At 45.6% G+C, this 12,873-nt stretch overlaps 1 protein-coding gene across 2 annotated transcripts; it reads right to left on the reverse strand.

The window, feature by feature from the left end:
* Nucleotides 1–26: 26 nt before the first annotated feature.
* On the reverse strand, nt 27–12,587 carry RAB5IF (RAB5 interacting factor). 2 transcript variants are annotated; one of them, XM_005295379.4, is made up of 4 exons: nt 12,344–12,587; nt 6,405–6,508; nt 3,580–3,709; nt 27–1,933 (listed from the first exon to the last, which is right to left on the reverse strand). In XM_005295379.4, the coding sequence occupies exons 1-4, from the start codon at nt 12,476–12,478 to the stop codon at nt 1,892–1,894; spliced, it is 411 nt and encodes a 136-aa protein (XP_005295436.1). In that variant the 5' UTR covers nt 12,479–12,587; the 3' UTR covers nt 27–1,891. The 2 variants fall into 2 exon arrangements, with proteins under 2 accessions (XP_005295436.1, XP_065421820.1); XM_065565748.1 differs by lacking the exon at nt 27–1,933 and having other exon boundaries at nt 3,487–3,709; nt 12,344–12,584.
* Between the last annotated feature and the right edge of the window lie 286 nt (nt 12,588–12,873).

Here is a 12,873-nt window from a genome sequence, read left to right on the forward strand (position 1 = left end):
ACAGAGGATAGAAGCCACACAACTGGTTAGGTCAGGTGAAATTTAATAGATTGCTTTCAAGTACACAATGGTTTATTTTATTGATGGGTGGGGATAATTAAGGAAATGCACAAACTTATGATGATAGCAAAGAATAACTTAAAACTAGTGGACAGGGCATTTCTCAAAGGAAATTAACGCTTACAGCTGAGGAGTAGAAAATCATAGCAGGGTTTAAATCTCACACACACACGAGAGCAGCACATTTAGGAGTCTGCATGAGATCATTCACTTTTTAAACTGGCAACTCAGACTGCAATAGCAGCAAGCCTCAGCTCCTCTTTTTCCACAGCTCACCAGGACTAGTAGTTAACCATCTTTCCCTTCCCAAAGTAGATATCCTCCCTATTAAAGTTTGAGGGGAAATGAATGGGAAACTTTCCTACTTTCAGCACTGAAAACAGTTATTTAGGTGCCTAAACTTTATATGCAAACGTATGAATTCTGGGCTCTTCAGCTTTCAGAAGAGAGGAACAAGGAAACAATGTAGGATTTCAACAAGAGAATATTAAAAGTAGGTCGAGTTCTCACCATAAGGCAATCTTGGTACAAACCTTCCCCCAGTTTATCTGAACTATAGGTTAGAACAGTAGGGCCTATTCTACAACCAAACCACACAGTGGCACTGCTTCCTGAAGATAACTGCGAAGGCAGAACTGTGCATGATACATCTGTCAATACAAGTTGTGAAAAGAGAGATAATTAAGCATTTTAGAGAAGTAAACAGCCCCCAGCTTACCTCTGTGGCAACACCCAGGAGCATCTCAAAACTGGCAGGATAGCTCAGCAATGTCTGGTTTAGATGGTGCTTTGCTCAGTAACATGAAGAGACCAACTCTGAAATCTGGAAGCCATCTGCTCCTGGGAAAATGCCTCTTTTAAAAGAGTTAGTAATTCTGCATCCTGACATTAGCTGCCTCAATTGTACTTATTTTTAGTCTCCTGCATTTGTCAACGAAGAGAATTTGAATCCCGTTAACTAATATATACACACTATACAAAAAAAAAATTAAGATTTTAAGCAGATAAATTCAGACATTTAAAAGTATGCCTCTGGAATTATTTTGTCCATCTAGACTACTGAACTCTGAGGTAGGCTCCGGGAATTGAGTTAGTAGCCCTCTGGGCTAGCAGAAACATGATGGAGGTCCTAAGCATGATGAACACTGTTTACAAGTTAAACATTCCCAAAGCAGATCACTAACTCTCCCCAGCAGAATTATGTAAAAATCCATGTCTTTAGCCAAGAGCCTTTGAAAATTCTGGTGATCAAACGATTCTAAATTTAAAAAGAAATATGGTAACAATAGTCATTTTACTCAAATAAATCACATCTTTAATTATCTTCAAAGAAGCCAAGGGCAACCATTGAACTCCATGTACTACTTGAATGCTGCAGTGTTCTCCACTGAAAGTAACTTAAAGTGACTGCTGTTTTAAAACTGTATGTCTGAAGGACAACAATGGAAGACAAGTCACAATTTAATGACAGATTTCATCCAGTGGGTGAGGTAACTTACACAAATTAAATTAACAGATTCACCCTTTAGCACACAGGAGGTTGTTACAGTTATTGAATACAGTCATGGAAAAAGTTCAAAAGTTGAATAGTCTTGAACTGCTTTCAAAAATTGTGATGGCTTTTAAAAAAGTTCCAATAAGCAACACTTGTATAAAATCAAGACGGACTGGCTTCTCTGTTAGGGGAGCTGGGGCTGTTCCAGGCTCCTCGGACCACTGGTACAAAAAGGTGGCTGATTTTCATCTCCCACCAGTCCATTACAGGCTCTGATTTATTAAAATGTTCTTGGATTTATTGAAGACCGGAATGGGAGGCAAGGGCTGCAGACTGTCAGTCGTAGTGGATGGCAGTGTAAAAGATTATCCAAACAACCTGAAGAGGGGACAAACAAGGAGAGAAAGTGAAGGTTAATCAAGCCACTGTGGAAAGGTTTCAAACATTTACCGCCTTCCCCATTATCACAAAAAAGAATGAATTTTTCAATAAGCCGTGCTAGTGCTGTGAGTGGTGCTAGAGCACAACCACAAACAGAATCCAAGGTGCAACTCCATGGGGTAAGTCATTTTTACCATCAGAAATCCATCACTGTTTTCAGTAAGAGGCCCTCTACTGGACAGGAAACTAAATTTCAACTTTGGGGCCACTGCGGACAGCTATAAGGAATGTGACATACCTCAGACTGGTGCAGTCTGCCATCTGATTGGCTTGGAGTCCTATCATGCCCCACACTGAAGTGCCACCAAAGAATCTATGCCCGCTTCAAAACACCCCCAAATGGGATGACAGGTATTTTGGGGGGGGGGGAAGAGGGGAAAGGAGGGGGGAATGCATAAAAGAAAAATATTTTAAAGGTGCAGTATTACTGACTCATAGCAGAGATCCTGAAAGATAAGGGCAGTGAATTCAAAATAACAAATGCCACGGCTCTAGATTAAACCCTGATGGAGATGGGGAGCAGATTTTAAAAATAAAGTTGCACTGCCATCATCATAGAACCATAGGGTTAGAAGAGTTTAGTCAAACCCCCTGCCAAGATGCAGGATTTGTTGTGTCTACACCATCCAAGACAGATGGCTACCCAGCCTCCTTTTGAAAACCTCCAGTGAAAGAGACAGCCTATTGTGGAAGCTGTTCCATTGTCCCACTGTTCTTACAGTTACGAAATGTTTCTTGAGATTTAATCTAAACCTGCAGTGGTTTGAACCCATTGCCTCTTGCCCTGCCCTCTGTGGCAAGAACAACTTTTCTCCATGTTTTTTATGGCAGCCTTTCAAGTATTTGAAGACTGCTACCATGTCCCCCCCCTTAATCTCCTTTTCCAAACTAAAGATACCCAGTTCCTACAGCCTTTGCTCATATGGCTTGCATTCCATCCCTTTGATCTTTGCTGCTCACCTCTGGATCCTTTCCAGTTTCTCTACATCCTTTCTATACACTGGTGACCAAAACTGGACACAGTACTCCAGCCGAGGCCTAACCAGCACTGAATAGAGCAGTATCATCACCTCCTGTGACTTGCAACCAAAAATCGCATTTGCTTTTTTTGCAACAGCATCACATTGCTGACTCATGTTGAGGTTGTGATCCACCACAATCCCCAGATCTTTCTCAGCAGTGCTGCTGCCAAGCCAGTTATCCTTCTCTATTTGTGCATTTGGCTTTTCTTCCTTAAGTGTAACACCTTACATTTGTCTTTGTTGGATTCATTTTGTCGTCTACAGTCCAGTTTTCCAATTTATCAAGATCCCTCTGAATTTTAACTCTATCCTTCAAAGTGCTGGCAACCTCCCCAAGCTGTCTCATCTGTATGTTGGAGAGAGGGGGGAACACGAAGAATTAACTGACCTTACAACTGCTAAAGTACAGCCTTTCCCCTTGCTATGAAGTTTCTGCCCCTTAGCCCTCCCTTACCTAGGATTCCATGGCACGTTCCTACTCACTCATATCTCATCACTACTACTCCACAGGCAGTAACTGGAGCAACTGAAAAGGAAGCGAGGAGGAGGGGAGGGAATTACCAAAAACAGTGCAAACGATGTCATGAATCCTTCTTTCGTTAGCTCCCATGTGCCTCCATACTCCTCCTCGTCTATCTGTTGAAAGCTACTAAAATAGAGGTACAGGACGCCAGCATTGATCAGGCAGAATCTGGGGACAAAGATATTAGGAGCCATCATTTCCAAATTACAGGATAAAACCGTCTAATGATCTAATCAACATTACAGCCAAGGAGTAGAATGTTCTCCTCCTGTCCCCAGCTTGCTAGAGGCTCCAGTTCAAACTCTTCTACCTTCTGGAAAGAAAGCATGTAAGAGCAGATTCTCTCCAGTGCAGGGAATGTTCACTCTACCCACTTTTTTCCCAGCCTGTCAAGTGCTGGATCTACAAGTGCATCTATAGTCTGGCTTCATATAGTTGTAGCAGGGAATGAGTTCTTAGCCAAACCTAAGATTATCGCCATCACACTCTGCCAGTAGAGCACAGATTTGTGGCCCTATAGGCAGGGATTAGTAGTTAAATGCTCAGGAGATCACCAGCACAAAAGCTAAAACCCAAGGACTTAAATACAGTATCAGTCTCTTGGTCTCAGCACCAGTTAACTAAACCCAAGTCTAACAGAGCTCATCTCACCCTAAAAGACCCAGGGCCCAATCTGCTGTTTCCCTGTGACCGCACTTTATTGCCTGCTAGGCTAGTGTGCAGGTGATCCCTACAATCAGGTGCAGCATAGAGACAGGCCTGGACAGGCCAGAGGGGGGAATCTAATGTGGCCTGGGTAGATCTGTACCTTGGACATTCTGTGCTCCTGGCAAGTGCTAAGGGCCACCGCAGCTAGGGTGTAACTTTGGACAACCATCAGCCTGTCCCAGAGATCACACAAGCTCCAGTGCAGAGTTAAATCTGGCCTCAAGAGACTCAGGATTGGGACAACCTGGGAAGTGAAAACTTGCCTTCAAACAGTGCACTTCTTGCAAGGAGAGTTGTGTGGGATGAGAGGAGGGTGGGAAAAGACTGGAGCTCTGTGCCAGATGGAAGGCAGGAGTCCTGCCTTCCATGTTGCTCTTAAAAGAGAACATGCACAACATTTACCAGAGAACCTACAATAGTCGTAGTTGCATTAACTGTATCTGGCACATTAGGAAACTGTTAAACACAAGCTCTCCAGTGTGGAAGATTCCACTGTTTACCAAATATCAGCTTCAGTTACTTTGATAACCTTCCACACAGGAACTCATTTGCTCAAACAGCTGGGAGACACACTGAACTAGTAAGCGAACACAAGCAAGAACACAGTATTTCTCATCTGTTGTTAGTGTCGTTTAGTTTTAACTATTTATAACAGGGACTGAAAAACAAGCTCTCCGGTGGTTAATATAAAGCTTTCCCTGGGGCTCTCACCCCTCAATTGCTGCAGAATTTAAGATTTCAGTAACACAAAAAGTGTTTCTAGCCCTAAGAGTTGTGAAGATAATCTTCAAGATGCAAAATGATACAGCGTTTTCTTCCAGAGGCTGCAAACAGCCTCAATGTCTCTGCTGCTCGGAGCTTTCTCAGGCGGTTTCACAATGGTATTAACAAGACTAGTCAGGTTCAGTGCTACCATGAACCATGTGAGCAACAATGCAACTCTCCAGAATTGTATCAACGTCACACTGCTGCTGCTGGGAAAAATATGAGCCCCAGCAGAAACAGGCACTGGAGAAGACACCCCCTGTGGTCAAAAACAGTCTGAAAGTGTAGAGAATCAGAGACTACCTTCTTTCCCCCTGCCTTCTTGCAGCAGCTAAGATGTCTGAGAGAGGGGAGGAGACAGAAAACTTCCCTTCCAGCACTTGGAGGGCTGTAAAGGTTTAAGTTTTTAAAGACATCAACTAGCCACAGGCAGATAGAAATATGGAGTCCCGCATCGGAACTGAGGGACAGCACCCCATATGAAATCCCAGTACTATTCCTCTTCAACACCTAGAGCACCGCCTCTGGTACCCCTCCCATTTTCTGTATTTACTTCTGTCTAGCAGGCTTGGTCCTTTAACTCATAGGTGGCTGGTAAACTTTCCAAACCCTGTTATAACATTTTTAATTAATTAGTTTGCTCACTATAACACTGTGATGCCTTTACTAAGAAGGGAACAAGGATCCCATACATCTAGGCAGATTAGAGGTTTTATTATACATATGCATGGATATAAATTTAAAAAAAAAAGTTAATTTTGGATGCCCCTTCCCCTTACAATGATATTGAAGGTACAGATTTTGGTAAAATAGTATCTCTCATGAGAGGGACGAGAGAACAGCAGAAGACCCCCAAGAATGATGTTTTGCTTGTTACAGTTTACATTTTCTACTGTTTTGGAGACACCTTTTTGATTTCAGAAGGAACAAACATCCCTAGTGGGACTGTACAGAACACATTCTGCAACAAGGGTACTCAACTTGGAAGCTGCAAACAATTATCGGGGTCGTAACCACCCTGCCTTTCCCATACGGATCCCAGTTACATGGGACGGGGGTCCAAGTATGGGGAAAAGGCATCATGGTATGGAAAATATTCAGAATATCTGCTCTAAAAGACAGAAATTGGACATTTCTCCAGTAAGTCCGAGATGTTTTTAAAGTAAAAAAACCTATTCAGAATAAAGGGGTGGAGGGAAGAGTTACAGGTGCCAATTGGCTCATGAGGTCACATGATTTATCCTTTGAACTATGATACAGTATTTAGAGGAAATGTCAGACTTTAATGCATTTACAGCACCCTGCTGCTTTAAAATAGACTAGAGATATTGTGACCTCCACATCTGAAAAAAAGAAAAATACATGTCAGATAAGAGGAAAGAAACCTTACATTGCTATTCCCACAAATCCCTTCAGTGGAACTACGCCCCAGATGACTCCCAAAATAACTGCAATGATCTGTCGGAACCAGTAGATCACGTCTAGAAACTCATCCTGAGGAGAGAGAAAAAACAGCAAAGTTTGAGATCTCACATATAATATGTAGTTTAGATAAAACATTTATAAGAACCCCTCATGCAACTAACTTGGGAAAAAAATCAAGGCCCTGAACACAGATTGCTTTTCAAAAGAAAAAATTTTAACAAACAATATATAAAGTATTTGAAAGTAGCTAATGGCAATAGATGGATCCCACCCCTCTCTCCTTTTCTAAGTTCTGGCTTCAGTTTACTGTGTGTCCCACCAGTGGGAGAACTGAGAACAGATCTTTAGTCCATTTGTTTTAGAATTAGATATTAAAAATGTTCGTAGCTCCAACTTTTCAGCTATTTATATTCTTTACCAGTTTTAAAAGCCTACATCATTCTTGAGTTCTTTCCCATCACCCACAAACAAATGTTGCCGGAAAATCAGCACTCTCAAGCAACCACAAATGACAGAAACAGGTGTGTATGAATCATGGAGATAAAAAATCATCATCAGCAAGGAAAGATTTTCATTTTGAGTCTCTATGGGACTGTTAAAAAAAGGAGGAGGGGGAGAATCAGTTATGAAAAAAGATTTAAAGTTCAATTCTATTCCAAAGAGACTAAAAATGGCACCTACTTAAACTGCATCCCATATCTGTATTCAGAGTCATACCTGAATAGCTGAGTGACAGTAATGTATAACTTTCTATTCCTGTTCTCCTTGCAGAGATCATGAAGCTATGAACGTTTGTATTCTATTCTGCCACATACTTCAAATCAAAATTCAATTCTGCTCTCAAATACACCTTTGCAACTTCACTAAAGACAGGGAGCACTGGCATAACTTAGGACAGAATTTGGCCTACAGAATTTTTATTATGGGGTTGTAAAAGGTAGTTTGGGTTTCCACACTTCCCAGCATCTCAGCTTGTTTGAAGCCAATCAGGTAAAATAATGCATTAACACCCTCTCTCCATGCACTGATATTATATAGAAATCAATTTCTCCAAAAAGCTCAATATTTCTTATTTGAATGATGCAATCTTCATCATCAATTCACCTTCTATCATGTTCAGAGTCTATATATATTTTTTTTTTAAAGAAACATTTGCACGCAGAAGAAAGATGCTCAGGTGACTCAACTGTGGCAGCATCTGCAAGAGCTCTAATGACTCCTTCGCCGTGTTGGCAGTGGCACCTCAGAGAAGTCCTTTTATTTGCACAAAAACTGACAAACAGCACTGAAAACTCAAGCCATTGTCCTGCTGATTGCGTTGTTACAACAAAAAGGTCGGAGACACAGCTCGCTTGTAGCAAGAAATGCAAAAATGTCACAGTTTCAGCTAAAAATCACAGCCCACATTCTTCCAAATGTATTGTTATTTTTTTTTAATTGCTAAAATAAGTATCTGATTCAAACAGAAAAAATACTAATATTGATATATTTTTTTAAATGTAAAATTATACTAAGGCTTATTTTAATAGGAATGTGTAACATGCCTAAATTACATGGTTTTACAGGTTTTCTGTCATCTCCAAATACAACTTTATACAAACAGAAAATAACTGCTCTCGGCGTTACGAAAGCAGCCCTACATTATTTACGCTCTGCTCCCATTTGGAAAATCACATCTCTGACTCTGCAAACACATATGCGGGAACTTAATTTACACATGCAAGTAGTTCCAGTGACTTCAGAAGAACAATTTATTGCTTAAAGTCAGGTATATGCATCCATTTTGCAGAATCCAGGCCTTAATGTGTTGTTTTAATGAAAGCTGAAAGAAAACCACAACGAATTATTGAGTAGCCATGACATTTATAATTGAAAAAAATTGCAGAAGAGTTAAGCCATGACAGCATGACAGACACTCAGGGCTTGTCTTCACTACGAAGCACTGCTGCAATTGATACAGTGGCATAAATTTAGCGGGTCTAGCGAAAACACGTTCAGTTGATGGGAGAACGCTCTCCCATCAATTTCTGTACTCTGCCTCAATGAGAGGCGGAAGCAATGTCGTCGGGAGAGCATTTCCCGTCGACATAGCGTAGTGTGAACCCTGCGGTAAGTGGATCTAAGCTACGTCGACTTGAGTTATGCTACTAACAATACGAATTGCATAGCTTAGATTGACCGGCAGCGGTAGTGTTGACCTGTCCTCAGATTCACCAGTTACGCTGTGCTACTCCCCAAATAGCCCAGCTGGATGACCATCATCTTACAAGAGATAACTAACATTTGGATGTTTCCTTTGTCTTATTCCTAGTTTTGATTTTTGGATTGTGCAGGTAGAAATTTGATTTAACTCTAAATCCGAGTCAATGAGCTGAATCCTGCTCTTAGTTACCTTTGTATAAATCCATAGTCCACTGTGGTCAATGCAGTTACTCTGGATTTGTACTGGTGTAACAGAGTAGACTTTGGTCCTCTAAATACGTAAGTTGTAGAACTCACACTGAACATTTGTAACCAGTTACATTCTAAGATCTGTACAACAGGAGCAAATAACCCTTTTAAACCAGTAGTCTAAACAAATGATTTACATAAAAGGGGCAACTGCACTAATATGGAGTTGTATTCACTTGGGACACTCACAAGGTGACAATAAGACTAGCCTGATGTACAGACAGAGCGCAAAGCAAAAGGAAGCTGGAGATCTACTTATATCACCGCCACAGTATCTGAGCACCTCACAGATAAGAAGTTCATCCTCACAGCACTCCTATGAGGTAGGAAGGTATTACTCTCATTTACTACAGATAGGGAATTAAGGCAGCGAAAGATTAAATGATTTGTTTTACAAAAATTACAGGGGAACTCTCTATTTTTGCAGTAGAGGTGGTACACATGACCAAATGAAACTCACCTAGCCTAAGGTCTGGTCTACAGTTTAAAAATTTGCCAGTACAGTTATGCCAGTCAGGAGTGCAATTTACCCCACTTCAACTGATATAGCTATGTCCTAAGGTAGACACAATCATAGCAGCAAAGAAGGCCTTCTGCCTGTACAGACTACCCTGTTCAGGTACCTGGTTTAAGCTATACTAACAAAGTAACTTTTGCTAGTACAAGCAGTCTCTCCACTAGGAGGGTTTGCCAATATACCACTACTGCCAGCAAGCATTTTTAAGCCTAGACAAGTAACAGCAAGCACTAGAGCAGAGGTGGGCAAACTATGGCCCGCGTGCCACATCCGGCCCACCCAGAGGCTAGCCTCCCGGCCCCCGAGCTCCTGCCCGGCCCCCGAGCTCCTGCCCGGCCCCCGAGCTCCTGGCCCGGGAGGCTAGCCTCTGGCCGCTCCCCCACTGCTCCCCCTCCCTCAGAGCCTCAGCTCGCCCAGCCGCCAGTGCAATGCTCTGGGCGGCAGGGTTGTGAGCTCCTGGGGCAGCGCAGCTGCAGAGCCCAGCCTGACCCTGGTCTCTGTGCTGCGGCGTGGCCGCGGCAGCATGGCCCGGATCCAGCTGGGCAGCGTGGCTGTAGCGCTGCCAGCCACTGGTGCTCCGGGCAGCGTGGTAAGGGGGCAGGGAGCAGGGGGGCTTGGATAGAGGGCAGGGGAGTTCGGGCGGTGGTCAGGGGGCAGGGGTGTGGATAGGCGTCCAGGCAGTCGGGGGGGGGGGGGGGGGGAGGGGAACAGGGGGTTGAATGGAGGCGGTGAGGAAGGAGGGGGGGTGGCTGGGGCAGCAGGGGGCAGTCAGGGGACAGGGAGAAGGGGTGGTTGAATGGGGCAGGGGTCCCAGGGGAGGCCGTCAGGAATGAGAGGAGGGGTTGGATGGGGTGGCAAAGGTCCGGAGGCGGTCAGGGGACAGGGAGAGGGGTGTGTGTGGATGGGGCAGGAGTCCCGGGGGGGGGGAGCAGATAGGAGGTGGGGGCTGGGCTATGACCCCCTCCCCTAACCGGCCCTCCATACAATTTACGAAACCTGATGCAGCCCCCAGGCCAAAAACTTTGCCCACCCTTGCACTAGAGGCTACATCTATGCCAGAAGTTTTCTGAAATCTTCCCACTGTTCTTCTAGCACTGCTGTAGCATTATCAGCACCAGTAGGAGGGCCAGTGTAGACTAGCTACTGACATTTTTTACTAGCATTGCATGCTTCAGAACTAGTCTCAACCACGATGCAATACTTATCACCTTTCACAATGAGAGGCATATGTGGGAACGGGTTATCTTTTATTGAACCAACTTCTGTTGGTGAGAGAGAAACTTTCAAGCCTCACAGAGTTCTTCTTCATTTCTGTGTGGCTCAAATGCTTGTCTCTCTTACCAACAGAAGTTGGTTCAATAAAAGATATTAGGTTTGCGCCACAGCTCAAAGAGCCATGACCTCACCAACCTTCTCTCTCTCTCTAGTATCGTAGGACTGACATAGCTACAACTACATCTCATTGCAATAGACGTGTACGGGGAGATTTTCTTTTAACAATTTCCTTCCTTCCTTCCCTTTTTATGCATGCAAAACATGAGATTGCTTGTTTGTGTGTGATGTTAGGTGCCCTATTCAGTAGAAATCCACTACCTGCTTCTATATCATTCCAAAATCTCAGCTTCCTTCCAGCTCACACCATTCATCAGACGTGGCTCACTGATAGAGTCAGGACAGGTCTACGCTTAAAATGCTGCAGAGGCAACGGTGCAGCTATGCCACTGAAGCACTTCAGTAAAGATGCTACTATGCCAATGGCAGACTTCTCCCATCAATAGTTAATTCACCTCTATGAGAGGCGGTAGCTATGTTGACATAAGCCCTCCAGGCAACAGCATTGGTTAGGTTGGTATAACTGCATCGTTCAGGGGTGTAGACTTTTCACACCTCTGAGTAACGTAGTTATACCAATATAAGCTCATAGCATAGACCTGGCCTAAATTAGCACAAACTAATTCACAGTATCCTAAAGAGCAGCACAAGTTGGAAAATGCCTTTAGCTGTTTGCATGGGAAGTTTTATAGCTCCAATTATTAAAGAAAAGTTACGAAATCAGCACGTAGACTGTCTCCAACACGGAGCACTGCAATTTCACCCCAAGTCTCTGTGCCTTAGTCTCACAGGAAAGAAACGACTAGTCTGATTTCAGAAAAATACTCAAATAGGGTTTCTGAGGATGTGCCAAACAAACTGCCTGAGAAAAACATTTTTAAAAGGTGTCGAGTATCAAAGGGGTAGCCGTCTTAGTCTGGATCTGTAAAAGCATCCGAAGAAGTGGGTATTCACCCACAAAAGCTAATGCTCCAATACGTCTGTTAGTCTATAAGGTGCCACAGGACTCTCTGCTACTTTTAAAAGGGCTTTCCCAGTTCATGGGGCTACAAGTATCCTCAACCCTCCCACTGCCCGTGGGTGACCTCATGAGGTGGGCAGCAGCAGCACCTCCCAACCCTCCCAGCACCCACAGGTGACCCCCAGCAGGCAGCAGTAGCCAACCAACCCTCATGGGTGACCCACAGCAAGTGGCAGCAGCCCCACCCCAACCCTCCCAGCGCCCACGGGTGACTCCCAGTGGGCGGCGGCAGCAGCAGCCCCCCAACCCTCCCAGCGCCCACGGGTGACCCCAGCAGCCCCCCAAACCTCCCAGCACCCACGGGTGACCCCAGCGGGCGACAGCAGCAGCCCCCCAACCCTCCCAGCACCCACGGGTGACCCGAGCGGGCGGCGGCAGCAGCCCCCCCAAACCTCCCAGCACCCACGGGTGACCCCAGCGGGCGGCGGCAGCAACCCCCCAAACCTCATAGGTGACCCCCAAGGGGCGGCAGCAGTTCCCCCCAGCGCCCACGGGTGACCCCAGCGGGCGGCACCCACCCCCCCAAACCTCCCAGCGCCCGTGGGGAGACGAGCACCACCCCCCGCGCGGGCCCCGGCCGCACCTTGTCCTCCCAGGCGGAGTCGCTCCGCAGCGCCTTGCCCCACACCGAGCCGCGCAGCGCGCCGCCGCCGTTGGCCACCAGGTGCTGCTGCGGGTGAGACAACGGCGGCTCCTCCTTCCGCCGGGCGCCGCTCATCTTCCCCAGGCCCCACCACAGGCCGCCCCGCTGCCCTCAGGCCCCGCGGTCACTGCAAGGGAAGCGGCGCACGTGACGGCCGGCTCTTGGGATCAGCCAATCACATCTCTCCCTGCCGGGGAGAGGCGGGGCTGAAGCCGGACTGCCCTCTATCGCACGATGGGGAGGGTCCGTTGCCTTCCCTACGGCAGGAGGGAGGGGTCATTCTGAAAAGCGTTGCTGCTATTCCCTGGAGGGTGGGGCCTGAGAGCGGGAGACAGGAGCTGCAGAATGGGGCGGGGCTTTGGGAAGGAGCGGGAGGGGCTTTGGGAAAGAGCTGGGGGGGATCTCTGCCACAGGGAGGAGGGGAGCTGCAGGGAGATAGGGGGCAGATGTCCCATTGAAGAGCCCAGAGT

The sequence above is a fragment of the Chrysemys picta genome, chromosome 13 (assembly GCF_011386835.1).
Source record: "Chrysemys picta bellii isolate R12L10 chromosome 13, ASM1138683v2, whole genome shotgun sequence".
In the NCBI taxonomy this organism is placed as follows: domain Eukaryota; kingdom Metazoa; phylum Chordata; order Testudines; family Emydidae; genus Chrysemys; species Chrysemys picta.